We start from the raw sequence: 16,175 nt of genomic DNA, 5'->3' as shown, positions 1-16,175 counted from the left end.
TCTGAACTTATTGAAATACCAAAATATTTTTAATAAGAATCTTTTGGACTCTACCAGAAAGTTAAAAATTGGTTTCAAAGCACAGAAATAATTTACTGTACACAAAAGAATCTTTCTTCCACGGATACCACAATCTAAATCCCAGAGAACATCTGTGGGGTAGAGTTAGTTCAAGAAAAGCAATAATTTTACCAACATTTCTTCTGCCTGAAAGTTAATGTTTCAGAGTGGCTCAGCCAGAGACTCAATTTAAATCTGATATTAAAGTGAGCTCAAGATTACAGTGATAACTTGAGGTTCATTACTAAAGATAAATGGTCAAAATGCCTTGTAAAAAGATGGACAGTATTTATAGGAATCATCTTTTAGACTGTTTTGTTATATTTTGAGAGAGCCTTTTTTTGTTTAGTATCATAAATAAAGTTCATATCTAAATTTGCAATTAGTATTAATAACTTAACTGTATTTACTACTATGGGAATAATCCTATAATATGTTTCCCACTGCATCCATGTATTCAAAATAGAGGTTGTTTTTGTCAGTACAAGGTCATATTCCTGCAGGAAAAGCTCATTTTCTTCTAGACTTCATATAAAACTTTACAAGACAGTCAACACATTTGTCCAGATCTATATTTCCTTTTATAAAATAATTACCCTAACTTTAAGGGAATTTTTTGTATGGTGGGTTTAGGCCATGATGTAATAATATAAAATAATAAATAATAATAATCTTCACCAGAAATATCATAGACATTGTTTTGCTGTTTGTATTAAATCTGATAAAGTGCTCTGAACCACAACTCATATAATATCAACCAGGTCACTTATTACATAAAAAACATTAATGTATCATTAACCTCTCAATGAACATTAACAAAGGCAATTAATAAAAAGTGACAATGAAAGAAGACAGTGCATACAGGTCCAAAAAGTTTTAGTCTCTTCCTATTATTGCTTCTTTCCCGCTGACTGTAGTAGCGTCATTAAAATGCCACCTTCAACGCTCCTATATTAGACACAGTGCACCTCTGGAGTTTTTCTGTACTCTTTTAAAATTATTTTTATTTTTTAAATATCTAACAAAGGTAAGAAGTCTATTTCACTTAAACAATTTAAAGACTCAAAGATAAAGGTGAGAGTGCGAAGAGCGTACCATAATCATTAACTTGATTAAATGTGATGCAAATGTGATTAGCTGTATTTGTGCTTTTTCCACTGTGACAACAAATTGTCTCCTCTCAAAAGGCCAAATGAATAAAGGCATCCGATTTGTCAAAAGTTCGCAATTGTTGGAATGTTCAAGAATAATCTCTGGCTCAGACATAAGTAGACATTACTGGAACAAAAACATAGTTTGGCTGAGCTGTCAAGCAGCTGCTGACCGGCTGTAGTTACAGCCGGTCAGCAATACTAACGCTAACTGCATTAGCTATGACTAGACATGAACTGAAAAAAGCTTAGCTGAGCACAATGTAGGATCCCTTGGGCTTATATTATGTAAATTCAAAATATCAACATTTTGCCTTCATAAGCCTATCACCAGACATTGGTAAGATTACAGCTTTCGATGTTTTTATTTGTTCTCCTTAAAATTGCAATACAATCTAAAATTTGAGGTTGAAAACAGTTTATGGTAACATAAAGTGCCATTTTTACCACCAATAATCTTTTAGCCTGCTTTGTAAACCTCTATTTATTGTTCTGAAGTACTTGTGAAATTTGTCTTATCTGAACAGCAGTGCTTCTGGATTAAAATAAATCTTGGTTTTCTTCATTTGGCTTGATCTACCTTGATCTACCTTACCTGAACGTAATGCCTCAGACTCTGCTGTAAACTTTGAGAACTATAAAATAAAGAACAATAAATAAATACATACATTGTAATTTTTTAGCCAAAAGATATGTTATTTCGGTGTTATTGCATTCTAGTGACTTTTAACCGGCTTTGAGTCCTCAAACACTATTTTCTTGAATTTGACTCAAATTACCCTACAGCCAAGGTGATTTATGTGTACCACTATTAACAGTCGATGCATATGCAACACATACCAAAAATCATATTGGAACCATCTAGTGGTTGGAAGTTTGTATATCTAATTTAGCTAATTTGGGAATGAAATACCAAAATGTATATCTGCTATAAGATGTAACATTCCCAGACTACTGTAGTGTAGGCTGGAAAAATCAAAGGAAGAGCAAAAATATTGTCATGTTGAAATCTCATTTGTAAATTATAACTTATCGAGTATTGACCTGACAATGGTGGGAAAGAGGATGTGGGAATATCAGGAAATGCATTATTATTGTTGATGAAATCTTGGAAATATAGATAAACTAATTCAGGAGTTTTTAGTCCATGATTAAAGGAAGAAAGCTAAAAACAGCCATTTCATTGATGAATATGTACATGTACATCAATACATTCAGTCCTTACAAACACAAGATTTTCTCTCTTTTGTGCATGTGACACACAAAGACAGACACATGCAAATAGGTTTGGCCAGTGAGATGATTCAAGCAGTGGTTACTATAGTTTCGGAAGGAGATGGTGCACAGCTCTGAAATAAAAAAAGAGAAGAGAAAGAACATTATGATTTTAGAAACCAATTCATATAGGCACAACATCAGCATGCACAAACCTCAAGATAAAACCCAAATTAGGAAAAATAAGTTATTGCTCAATAAAAAAACTCATCTTGATATGTTTATTACATCTATTTACCAAAACAAGGAGCAGGAAGTCAAAGATCCAGAGACTGGTTCAGACTACTGTGGTAATCTGAAATAAAGTAAAAGAGAAGGAAAACATGACATTTTAGCAGTAAGCAATTTTGTTTTTGGTAGTTTCCTAAGTGTTAAACTTAGGAACGTGTTTTTTTTCTGTACAATGAAAGTTAAACTATACATATTCCTTTCAGACCCAAACTCCACTGTCAAATTTAAAAAAATATATAACGTCACTTTTTGTTTACACAGTGGCAAAATTTGGTTAAAAAGTGTCTACATAAATTCATTAAATTTGTCTTGTACTTTTTTAGACATACTGATCAATCAGATCCCTTGAGCAACAGTCATTCAAATGTATTAAACAGTCATACACAGATATATCCAGGCAGTACATCAACAAATGGCAGAGGGATAAACTGAAATTGAACCAGCAACTCTCCTATTTAAACACCACTACTCATCCCGTTGAGCCACCGTCAACTCAACATGATAAGGATGCGCAATGTTTGCAAACTATAGCTGAGATGTTGTTCACAAGAAACATGGAGGCTAACTAAATCTGACTTTCAGTGTTTTTGTTTGGTTGTGTTTGGAAATAATGTTGGGCTACTGTGTTTTACAAAATGTTTAATTCCGCATTCAACTTTTAACATTGTCACTTCACAAGGAAAAGGCGTTAAATTGCAAAGTCAAATGCTTTTTAAAGTTCTATGAAATATATACAGAATTTTTATAACAACTAAAGGTAGCATAGGTACATGATATGCTATAAAATAGCACTTTGTGCCTGAAGAGTACATAATACTTCCCCTTCAAGCTTCTATACGTATCTAATCTGATATACAGTAGAACTAATGGTTGTCCTGGCTTAGAGTGCGCACAGCTGAATTACATTTTTTAAGTAGCAAATCCACATAGTGCAGGTGCTGCTGAACCACAATAGATTTGATTATGGCACTAACAGATTTGATGGATTAAAAGCTTCTTCTTTGACAATGAAGCTGCTTCAGTTTTTAAATTAGCAATTTTATGTTCTGATTTCTTACTTGGTTCCCTCCTCTGCAACAGCTTCAGGCTCGAGCTTTCCCTCCTCTTCCATCTTTTCCTCTGAAATCAGTTCTTGCTTCCGATGTCGGCGAAGACATTTCACCACCACCATTGAAAGGATTAGCAGAGCTAAAGCTCCCCCCACTGATGCCCCAATAGCAACAGCAATGGTTGAATCTCTTGGAGGGGGAACTGAGAGAAGGAGAGGAGAGAGTTAACTTTTCTTGCAGACAAAGAATGGAGTCAAGTGCAGCGCTTGCTAAAAGCTCTGATTAAACAAGTGGAAAGAAAGTGCTGTTGAGTTAGCCTGTATATGATGTGGGTTGTGTGTGTGTATGTGTGTGGAAGAGCAGGAGTGATGCACGAAGTTCAACTTCTTGTTAGTCATTAATAAGTAAAAAGCTGACTCATCACAAGTAGATCTCAAATCTCCAGGAAAACAGACACATTCAGACACTAATGTTATTTGAATTGCGTGTATACACATGAAAATTATTCTGTCATGAAAAATGTAAAGTAATGTTTTGTACCCGTCTGCAGCGTACAAAACAGACGCTGTTTTATAAGCGTCTGTACAAAACAGACGCGTTTGGTCAAATGCGACCAAGTTTGAAAGGTCGCATTTGAAAACTAGCAGTCCAGTGGAAAAGTAGTGGTTCCTTAATGATTTCATCAGCTTTTGCTTTCAATCATAATTAAATGTTTTGATTATCAAAAAAAGCCATATGACATAAACAATATGCATATGGTAATTTCTATAAAAAAATATCCAAACCAAGCTGATCCTATGTTCAACAGCAATTGCTACATCATCCTAAATTGACAACTAGCATAAACTAGCTGTTTAAGAATAAACAGCCTGTTTAAGAATATGCCAAAGCAACTCTATCGAAGCAAGGCCATTCTAAAGCCTCATTTTTTTACAGCCATCCAGGGGTAGACTTGTGAGTGCGGTGCCATTCATTGGTTAGTTCTTGATGCACTCTGAAGTGGTCATTTTTGTAGGCCAGCCATTCTTCTTAAAGATCACTATTGTTCCAGATTTTCTTCATTTATGCATAATGTTTCTAAATGTGGTTTGCTGGAGTTCCACAACCTCTGAAATAACATTACAACTCTTCCCAGTTTGATAGATGTAAGCTCACATTTTCGTATATTGGGAGATGTTATGTTGCTTTTTGAAATCTTTTATCTCACTTCAAATCACTTAAGCAGGATCTGTTTAAATTAAATCTTAATTCCAGTAACAAGACTTGGATAAATCTTATGAAATGTATTTGATAATAACAGGAAGGCACAGAAGGTCAGGTTAGTTTGGATAGCTTTTGTCCCTCAAAGAGTCCATCATTCATAAACTGCTTTGTGTACTTAGTCTTATTATGTTTGTTTGATATTGAAATGTGATCCTACAAAAAAATCTTTAAAAGGGTACATATTTTTTATTAGCACTGTACAAATGAAATACCCCAGAAAGTAAATGTAACTTTTTTTTAGGTTTGACATCATCTAAAAATGCAGTTTTGCCACTCTTGCAATGTACAAACATTTATTGCATGAACCACAAAAATATGTCCTGCAGAGCCATAGTTTATGACCTAGGTGTTAAGATGAACAAAGTTAGAGGTGTAAAGGTGATATGTGAAAACAAAATTCATTTTAGAAATTAATTTTAAGAGTATTTTTTTCTCTAATTATTACATATAGTCACCATACATGGGTAAAAACCATAGAGTGAGGCCAGATGTTTTTTATTGTCACTTAGGCTCAATAACTGTCTACATCAAGCAGTGATAGTTGGAGATACAAACCACTGCCCATGTTGTTTTATGTCATTAGCTGAAAAGTATGGAAACAGTTGAACAGGGTTATGCTTTATGTATTTACAGAAGAATATTATGTAACATCTTACGTTCTGTGACAACATTGAAGTTAATGACACCATGTCCTTGGATGCGATCTGGGGGGTTCCTCACATAACAGTTGTAAAGCCCCTCGTCCTCCAGTTGAACGTCCTGTAGCGTGATCGATAAGTCATTCTTCTCCAGGTTACCAGAAAACACAACCCTGTCTCCAAACCGGTTTGAAGGTACTGGTTGCATTCCTTTATTCTTATCATAAGTCATGAACTAAGGGAAAAGAAAGTGTGGCTTAAATCCAGGTTTAATCTTTGAAGGCGAGTATTCTTGGTATTAATGTATTTAAGGATTTGGCAGCTCACCTTTTCCTCTGTATTGTTTAGGGTCTCTTGGTAAGTCCAATTCATAGCAAACTTGGTCCGGTCAATCTTGTAGCAGGAAGTGAAGGTGCAGGGGATTGTGACAGTTGTCCCATTGAGTGCATTGATGTAACTGGACACTAGAACATCCATGCTCGAACAACCTGTTTTAAAAACAAATGACAATAATGATTCAAATAGGGGTAAAATATTTCTTAAACTAGTGGCCTTTTTAAAAATGAAGATTTTGATTTTAAAGCCGTAGTTCAGCCATCGTAACATAAAGCTTATGTTGAGTTGGGCCTGGTTGGCCAGTTCTGCAGAACAGTGAACTTGCAGGATACTGCCCATCAGCCATCAGGTGTGAGGCAAGGTACGCTGTGAGATGGATGGCAGGCAGGCCCACAAATGCACTCAGATGAAAGTGGAGTATGTTGGAATGTAACTGGAAGCCAGAATGTAAAGAACATATAGTACAAATTCACTGCAGAAAAACCTTAGTCAATATTTTTACTGGCAAAATCTAACTTAAATTAAACAAAGAATGACTGACTGTCTGGTGCTTTTTCACAATGTAGCAAAAGTGAAGTAATTGTTTTCTTCCTTTTACTCTTCAGACACAAGGAATGGTCGAGCATAGGTGGTAAGTAGGATAAATTTTATTTTTCGTCACATCATCATGAGGCAAGTGTTAAATAGCCTTTAAACCTGGACAAGATGAAGCGATTAGGTCTTATTCAGTAAGATGTGAATCTTAACACATATTGTGTGGAGCTTCAGAAGCATGGTTCATCCTTGTGAACAAATATACAAATACAAAATAGACTCTGGGGATTAACAAACTTCCCAACTTAAGTGTTCAGGAGAACCCCAAGCACACTCGAACTGAAAGAAAGATGTGTTTAACATGATATCATTTATATATCGTCATTTATTAAGTAATGATATCCAAGATATTTTATGTGACCCAAACCTCTGCATGCCAATTCAAGATTACCTGTGATAATAGAAGTAATTACTAACAGTAATTGAGATTATTGTTAGCTGTACAAGTTTGTTCCTCTACTGAAAGCCTTTTGTCTCATCACAGACCTCCTCACAACCCCCACCTCACTCCAGCCCATGTTCTCTCAGCTGTGTTGTTTGTGTGCGATGGGACTCTGCACCAATCTCTCCTCTGCAGTCGAGTGTTTCTGGCTCCCTTCCCACAGCTGCTGCACCACTCATAAGCCTGCATCTCTGCACCACACAGTCAGACAACCCACTACCCCCCATTTCCACCCACTCGAAGTATATAGAGTTTACACATGCACACGCCTTCATACGTGATGGGTCAGGGCACTTTAGAGGACTCTAACACACAAACACACATGCATACAGTTCACCCTCTAGGTCTGCATCATCAGCAGTGAGCTCACCTCTCTAAATGTGCTATGTCAATGTCATCTTTGCAAACAAGCCTACATGTACACACACCTCACAGTGATGCATTAAAGCAAACACCGCTGTCAGTGCACTGCACAAAGTGAAGTGCTGCAAACATATGTGCCCTTGTTACAGTCAGTTTAGCTCAGCTATACAGCACGAGAAACCTTTTGGTTCAGACTCCTGCTGACTCAGCAGTCATGTGGCTAGTAAAAAAGGGAGGCAAATGCAGAGACTTCCTAACATGAAATACTGCAGTGAGGCCCCCTCATGTGGCTCCTCCCTCCCTCTGCCTCTCCCTTTTTACTCTCCCCATCTTTGTCCACCTTCCTTTCCTCGTCTCACCTCCATCCTGAAAGCTTTCTAAAGCTCTCAGCCCTCTCACTCCATTAGCATCTGAACTTTCCAGAACTCCCTACGTTTCTTTAGCTTATGCATTTCTAAAATGTTCAGTTGTATCAGAAGACAGGTCTGTAACATGTTGTTTTTTTCCCTTTCACATCAGGATTTTCATAGTAAGGGATTCCACTAATAATGATGCTTTTTTTGTTTTTCATTTGAGACAGCATATTTTGAGTTGGTTCTTCTTTATGCTTCATAATTGGAAAAGGTCAGAAAAAGACTGTCTGGTGGTGCCTCTGGACTTTTTGGTACAAGGACACAGGACCCTAAATGAAGTGGGAAGCTGGAAACTCAACAGCAGTTTACCTCCACTCAACTCAGTCATTTGAAGTGATGTTCACTTCCAATGAAATTCATAGACCTCTGTATGCTTCACATTATGAAGAGGGTTAACCCCTGGATTTTTCTAATCAGCCTCTTTGAAGCCATTTCAGGCTGGGGCTTACAGTTGAAACTGAAAGGGTACATATAAAAATCAAATAAAATGACACATAAATCTTTTTTTCTTCACTATATGAAATTAAATCACCCCAAACTTTTCTTGTTTTAGGTAAGTTAGAATGATCTAAATTATTTAGATTTGCTAAATGCCACAATAATGAGAGAATGACTACATCAGAGGTTTATTTCTCAAAGGTTTCAAAATCAGAAGTTTGCATACAGAATGATAACTATGTTTTTAAGCAATCAATTGAAGACATCATGGCTTTGGAAGTTAACTAATAAAATGGAGGCATACCTCTGAATGTCTCCATTCATTCAGAGGTACATTCTCTCAAACATTCTCAAACAAACATTCTCAGTTTGTTTGAGAATGTCTCTCAAACAAACTGCTTTTGACATAGTAGGAAATTAAATCGTTAGCTTCTGTGTCCCAGAGGTGAATGTGTTTTAGACTGAAATATGCAAATCAACCCCAGAACAAAAGTCAAAGACCTTGTGAAGATGCTGTCTGAAGCTGATGAGACAGCGTCATTATCCACAGTGAAGTGTGTCCCTTCCTGACATGGCCTGAAAGACCACTCAGCAAGGAAGAACACATTACTCCAAGAGAAAGATTGCAATTGGATGCATTTACATTTGTTGCTCAAAATGTTCATTAATCCATAACATTCTACTCCAGCAAAAAAGTAAAGGAAAATTAAAGTTTAGCTAATTGTATATTTTCACTCACATAAAACCAGAGAAGTTTGGTCATATTTAACTTCAGACGGTGAGAAAAGAAGGTGCTTGTGTCTTTTTATTTGATGTAAGTAATCTTGTGGTTTCAACTGTACATGTTTTCTATTTTCTGTTTATCTTTTCTGTCAGAATCAACATGGAAAAGAGCTTTGAACACACCCTGCAGGTGTTATGCCTCTGAAGTGATGACAAATAGTTTGCACAAACAGCTGGCTGGCATATTTGAAGCAAATATATTGGTTCAAATTGGTGCGTCATCACTTTGTGATATTTGCAGATACTGGACAGGTTGCGGTAAAGTATGCAGAGACAGAATAAATCACTCCACCTGTATTTTCATCAGTAGCAGTGACATATGAGGACAGCACAAAACTGTTCTGATGAAATATGCACCCATTGTGTGTAATTCTTTAGTACTCAAGTTGTCTGACATAATTTAAGTGTAACATCTTACTTTTGTTTACAAAAAGTTGTTTTTATATATTTTTTCCATAGTTTAACCCTCCTGTTATGTTCGTTTCTAGGGTACAGCAAAAATGTTTGTGGGTCAATTTGACCCAGGGAGTGTTTAATCATGCAATAGTGTCAGAAACCAAAAAATTCCTCCAAAACATTTTTGTATCTGATTATTAACTCCAATACTAACCATTTCAATCAATATTTGTGCAATGATGTTTTATTATTTCTCAGAAATTAAGGATCAATGACGACAACCTGCTCATTTACTCATTTGGACATAAAAAATGGAATTTAGATTTTTAATGTCCAATGAAAAAAACCTAGACACAAAAAAACAATAATTTCCTTGAAGTTGACCTTTGGTAAATTATTTTATATTATACTTTTTTTTTTTTACCAAAGGGTGATCTTTATAATTGAACTTGAGACACACATACTGTTCTGGGTCAAATTGACCCGCTGATTAAAATCAAGATAAATGAGTCATGCAGAGAGTATTTATGTTTTTCTCCACTTCTGCTGAGTGTCCACTCAGTGTGGGTGGAGTTTGTCCACAGGAACAGAAAAGATTCCCGTCAAAGGTTGTGTGAACACCTGCTTTCTCGCAGTTTCCTAGTGAAGTAAAGAGAATAGTGAGAAAGTGGGCTTGTGTGTGTGTGGTTGCGTGTGTTGGTGTGTGAGTGTGTGTGTGGTGAAATATGGTTCATAACTGCAAGGAAACATATAGAATTGGACATTTTAAAATCTTTTTTTGCACTTTAACCTGACTGCCGGGTCAAATTGACCCGAACAGTATCGATGTAAAAAGTAGACCTAGGGTTTGGTACAAATGTGTAAAATGAATAAATTTTCAACTTATGTCTAGAGTGCACCTATTAAGACAAATAGAAAACGTTTCATGCAAAAAAAATGCTTCTATTTATTTTTTTTTAATTTGTAAATTTTAAAACGGGTCAATTTGACCCGGAACATAACAGGAGGGTTAAAATATTACTTGTACTGCATTGTACTTAAAGACTAGGAGTTTAAAACAAGCCACTCCTTAACTTCACAATAAACATTTTTACCAGTGTTTGATTCGGTCTTTAGCCTTTTTAAACAGACTGCTAGATCACACAAGAAGATATATTCAAAATATACCAGGCTTGTGTTCCTGGAAGTTACTCTGACTAAAGAGCTTTGATATATTTGTCTATATGTCTCTGACCATTACAGAGACACATATGAGCCTTGGAGCAAGTTGATAATTCAAGACAATGTCAATTATTTAAATGTAGGCAATTAGGGGTGGTGAGTACCTGAGTGCTTTAACCTAACACCAAAAATACTCAAATCTCATCTATGCTGGCCTTGTTGTACATATAAAACTGGACTATAAAACAGTAACAACATCTTTTGTGACAGACACATGATCAAAATAGGTCAGATAAAATTTTTATAACTTGACTGAACTCCGATCAAGAACCGCACAGCATTCTGGGGGATATAGTTAAGTGAAAGCCTTTAGCCACTCAACTTCTCATAGCCCAGCTAAGAAGGATTGGTGCCATCAACTAACTCTCTCACTCTTTTGTTACCTAGCAATAACTTATTGTGCAAAATGCATGCTAGCAGTTTCACGTTGCACCCAACATATTCAGTCATACTTCACTCTTCAGAGGTCTGTGTGTACTCCAGGCGGACCAGCTGGACTCAAAGCGGGCATCCACCGGACACATCTACGCAGAGATTATTTTTTAAATTTTCATGACAGTGGATGCATACTCGGTGACGTATTGACTGCACAGCGGGAAACAGTGTTCACATCAAAATGTTTTGTATGGGACACCGAGCTGAAAATGTTGAGAGTCATTGCAACCAGTGAATGAGTACGGTAGTGTGACTGCCACTCTGTGCTGCAGTGACATTTGTTCAATGGCTGCCCTGGTCAAGAAGAAATGGGGCCAGATGCTCACTTAGATTATTAAACTTAGTAGGATTGTGTTAAATGAAGAAAGTTGTCAAGAGAAATGTATTGAAACAAAATGCTTTACTATGAAACTTTATGCAGACAAGCAGTTATATATATATATATATATATATATATATATATATATATATATATATATATATACATATATATATATATATATATATATATATATATATATATATATATATATATATATATAAAATCAGGGTGGAGTGGAATGAGAAAATGAGTACAACGGCTCAAGAGGGAGTTGTGGGTAAAAGAGGAAACATCACATCACTAGTTTAGCAGCATTTTCGGTATTTGAAACAAAAAACAAATCAACAATTTTAGATATCGACTGATATGAAATGTTTGTACTGTGATAAATTTTTCAGTCATATCGACCAGTCCTAATCTTTAGTTATCTCTACTATGGAGAAAACTCATGCATCTTCTACATTGCAGCACCCAGAGGCCAGTGCACACACAAAAAACAGATTTTTGGTGATTACCAAGGAGGTATGAAACAGAGAAATCATTTGGGTTATTTTTACTATACAACAGGCTAAATCTCAAACCCTTTTAAAATATTAATACAAAAAGTGCAGGTAAGGTATGCATCAGTCTGTATGTTACCACAGTGTTGGGGAGGCAACAGCGAAGGCACAAACAAGGCCTCATTTTCACGCTGACTTAGTTTTTACCATGTCAATAACAGCTAAACAGAATTTGTTTAAAGCAATAAGAAGTTTCTGCCAAAGGCACGCCATGTCCCCTTAAGCATACTATGCATTATTGACAACCATGTCTGATGGTGCTAGTCATATATTCTAGATCTTAAAGGGTGCACTTTACAACAATACAGCTTAAAAGTTCAAACAAGCAGCATAGTGTTCAGAGTCAAGGAGCATTTGTGTGAACTGTTTAGAGCAAGTTAATGTCATTCTGTTTGCCTGGCGTTTATGTTGCTTTTTAAAAATGTGATATGAATAACTACAGGAAGCAAATTCTTTGTTTTGTTTTTAAATACATCTCCACAAGTTACACCATTACTTCCTGCATCATGCAAAACCCCCTCTCTGCTGTATAGTAGACATCTTCCAGCTATCCTCTAATTTCCAATTTCATGTATAAGTTCCTACGTCCTGCTAAAAATAAATGGCTATGATGAATAGCAACTACAAAAATACTTCCATGACATTTGAAAAGTGCACAATTCCCAATGATGTGAAAATATGCTGAGTGACTTGCTGTTATGAATAGTTATTGACTGTGCCAATGTCTTTGTGCTGCTGCCCTCTAGTGTATTGTCTGAGGAATTGTGACTCTGCAGTTGCTAAGCAAAGTTTAGATGATGACCATGAAAAACAAATTCATCCAACAGTTTTGCCATCAGCCACTTTGATTTCTGACTGCAGGCAATACTAAAACTTTGGTGTTGTTTGAATTTGTTATTGAAATGCCTAGACAGAATTATGAAGGAATACCCTGAATAATTAAAGCGATGTGTTCATTCATTGAAGATGAATAGACAGGTTTGCTTGTTGAATGATAGCTGCCTTCGGTTGTGCACAAGGCTGTAAACTCACTGGGTACTCCTTAAAACATTAGAATAAATTGCCTAACTGCATTGTTTTCTTCAGCTAAATTATGTTGCCCAAAGCAGAATAAAAATAATCGATTTAGAAGTGTTTTTAAAGCACTCAAGCACTTCAGGACAAGCCAAATAACAGGAAACACAAATTAAAACACTAAACATAAACAGTTACACAGGAACAGGCAGTCACAGGAAGCACGCAATCTTAGATAGGTTTGAGTTTGGATTTGAACAGAGTATCAATATTGTCTGGAGGGAGAGAATTCCAGAATTTGGGAGCAGAGCTTTCTCTCGCTCTGCTCCAGATGGTGCTGAATGAAGGAGAAGGAAGAGAAAAATGAATAGAGAAGGAAGCCCTAAAGCTGTACAAATATGAATGAGATCTGAAAAGTAGGGAGGAACAAAGTTATGATGAATAACCTTGAATGCATACAGGAAATTGTTGAAATGTATTCTGAATTTGACAAAGAGCCAGTGGAGCTGCTGTAAGACAGAGGTCAAGTAGTGAAAAGAGGGAGTTTTATTAATGATGCGTGCTGTTGAGGAAAATATCCTGACTTTTCATCTCAGGTGAGGGGAGAATGCAGAACTATCAAGTAATTGGTAGAAACTGTCAGCTTTGGATATTACAGATTTGATTCCGACAAGGAGGATCTCAGCTTCATCGCTATTTAGCTTAAGGAAGTTGGAGAAGAACCAGGATTGTACTTCAGATAAGCAGGAGGTTGGGGAAGAGAGTGGGAGTGTGGCATTTGGCTTTACATGAAAGAGGGAGCTGGTATCTACCACAATGAGAGATATTTCTATTCTAATATTGTCTGAAGCTTAACATTTATTTAACTGTTACACAGAATTGCCAAAAGGAAGATTGATAAAGACTAGTGGTCCCAGGATAGAGCCCTGGGGCTCACCGGTTGGGACAGGGGAAGGATGGGAACAAAAGAACATCAGTTTAATGGAGAGCTAGGAATGAAAGTAATCAAGGAGCGGCAAGCAATGCCAATTGAAAATAATCTGTGGACAAGGATGGAGTGAGAAATTGTATCCAAGGTCACACTCAGATCCAGGAGGATGATAATAGAAGGTAGACCACAGCTACCAGCAGGAGATTGTTGATTTTTATGAGGGCAGTTTCGGTATGGGAGATGGAAACCAGACTTGACATGTTCATAAATGTGAGTGTAGGTAAGTTAAAGCCATTGTTTCCCCCAGTGTATTAAAAGCCTAATGGCCTGCCAGGCTTGTAGTACAAGTCAAAAAATGATCTTTTTAATATAAATTTGCAGAATGCATGAGTAGTGGCGTATTGGTATTGCAGGAAAAAGTTTGCAGTGAGCATATTTTCTTTAAGGATCATCTTTGCAGGAAACACTGACGTTCTTTTTGGAGGCAAACAAAAGTGGAAGAACAGATTTCTCCATACCCACCATAGCAATCTCTTTTATGGAAACTCTTTTACCACTTTATAAAAAGTGAGAAGTTGGGTTTAAGGAGATAAATAAGTCTGAGCTATTAGAATACAACATAAATTATGCCACATCTGCAGGTATTTGAGCAGGGAGTAAGTCAAGGAACATGAGACCTGTAGTTGTTACAGGGTATAACGTTTGTCAAGTTAGAAAATGCTTTCCTTAATGTTTTCTCCTATTTCTGCCATGAAAGTCATAAAATTGAGAAGGCCTTTTAAAATGTGTTGAAGATGGCAGTCCTGATGTCAATTAAGAAGTGAAGGACAGACTGAACAGAAAAGTCAGTAATAACTTTTAGTGGAAAAGAAACCTGTCAAACTGCTCAAATTGGCGATAGCAAGCACAGAAAAATGAAAAAGTGTAAGATTGGAGACTTGTAATCTGCCTAATGCAAACTAACTGACATGCAGTCAATTTAAAGGATTTAATGTTGATTTCTCTAATTTTCATATATTAATTCTGTGCAAACAGAGTGGTCATTGAGTGGTCATTTTGTGCTTAGTAGTAGTCTTATCTACATTGGGCTCCCTAGCAAAATGTGTGTGTGGCCCCATTCAGCCATGGTCTGGCCCTGGCTAAACATGCAGAGTAATAACACACAGCAAGTGTGTTGTTGCGTTGCTTCATCCCATTGTGTGTTTCTATGCAACAGCAGTGGATTCATATTCAGTTATGTTAGAAAACAACATTACACAAGTATGTTTTGCCATGCTGTGCGTCACAATTGCATTTAAACGCGGTGCAACTGCAAGTCTAAATAAAGATGTGATTTATGCACATGGACCTTGATTAGGGTCAGAAATCAGCTCAGTTGAGCAATGGAGGGGAAACTGGGTTTTAATGTTTGGCCTTATCGGTTAATTAAATAAAATGGCTTCATTCGGTTGCATTGTCTTATGTTGCATTTACCCTCACCCCATCCATCTATCCATCTGTTGTCTCCACATAGCCTTCTAATGAAACGCACACGCAAATATCAGTGAAAAAAAAACAATGATCACGCCATCGTATTGACTGATTGATCCGCTAATTATCGGCGTCGGGATGTGAAATGCTTTTCTGTTTTTGCGTCTTACCAGAGAGCGAGAGCAGCAGCAGCAGCGCGCTCACCAGCTGAACGCCAGACCTCATCTCCTGCTCGGGCGAAGACATTTTATTATCCTTCCCCTTAAACTCCTGTTATGTGATTGGAAAAATTAAAAACTAAATATACCCCCCCAAGACTGACCTTGGTATGCGCGTTTAAATGCTAAAAAAACCCCAGTAATTTATTTTTCGAGGCAGAACATGGCTGGCAGTGTCTGTAGCCTTGGAACGGTTGATCTTATGGTTGTCGGTCCGTTACCTGATGGAGAACAGAAGCGAGAGCAGATGCTAAGATGGAGAATGTCTCCTCCTGGAGGTTGGAAATAAATTTTTTGAGAAATTGTTTGTGTGCTTCTACACCATACAACTCAAAATAAGAAAATAATTTCTGTTATTGTAATTTTATGTTTTTCCCTTGACTTTTCCGGAACTCTGTGTGACAGAATGTATCTGGTCTTTAAGCAGAAATTTACATTTTCTTCACGGGAAAACAAAAATAATTAATTAAATGTCACATAATAATATTTTGCCTATTGATAATATTTACATTCTATTCTGACATCCTAGACGAACATCATGGTGGCTGCCCTACGAATTTTGAACAGATATG

At 36.6% G+C, this 16,175-nt stretch overlaps 1 protein-coding gene across 2 annotated transcripts; it reads right to left on the bottom strand.

Annotated features, from left to right (window-relative positions):
* Positions 1 to 381: 381 nt before the first annotated feature.
* Positions 382 to 15,812, bottom strand: scn2b (sodium channel, voltage-gated, type II, beta). Of its 2 annotated transcripts, XM_032545247.1 has the most exons (6): positions 15,556 to 15,811; positions 5,995 to 6,155; positions 5,686 to 5,902; positions 3,776 to 3,968; positions 2,725 to 2,781; positions 382 to 2,560 (listed from the first exon to the last, which is right to left on the bottom strand). In XM_032545247.1, exons 1-5 carry the CDS (start codon positions 15,629 to 15,631, stop codon positions 2,769 to 2,771), a joined length of 660 nt encoding a protein of 219 aa, XP_032401138.1. In that variant the 5' UTR covers positions 15,632 to 15,811; the 3' UTR covers positions 382 to 2,560; positions 2,725 to 2,768. The 2 variants fall into 2 exon arrangements, with proteins under 2 accessions (XP_032401138.1, XP_032401139.1); XM_032545248.1 differs by lacking the exons at positions 382 to 2,560; positions 2,725 to 2,781 and having other exon boundaries at positions 3,772 to 3,968; positions 15,556 to 15,812.
* Positions 15,813 to 16,175: the final 363 nt, after the last annotated feature.

The sequence above is a fragment of the Xiphophorus hellerii genome, chromosome 18 (genome assembly GCF_003331165.1).
Source record: "Xiphophorus hellerii strain 12219 chromosome 18, Xiphophorus_hellerii-4.1, whole genome shotgun sequence".
Classification (NCBI taxonomy): domain Eukaryota; kingdom Metazoa; phylum Chordata; class Actinopteri; order Cyprinodontiformes; family Poeciliidae; genus Xiphophorus; species Xiphophorus hellerii.
This window is presented reverse-complemented; position numbering and strand designations above follow the sequence as displayed.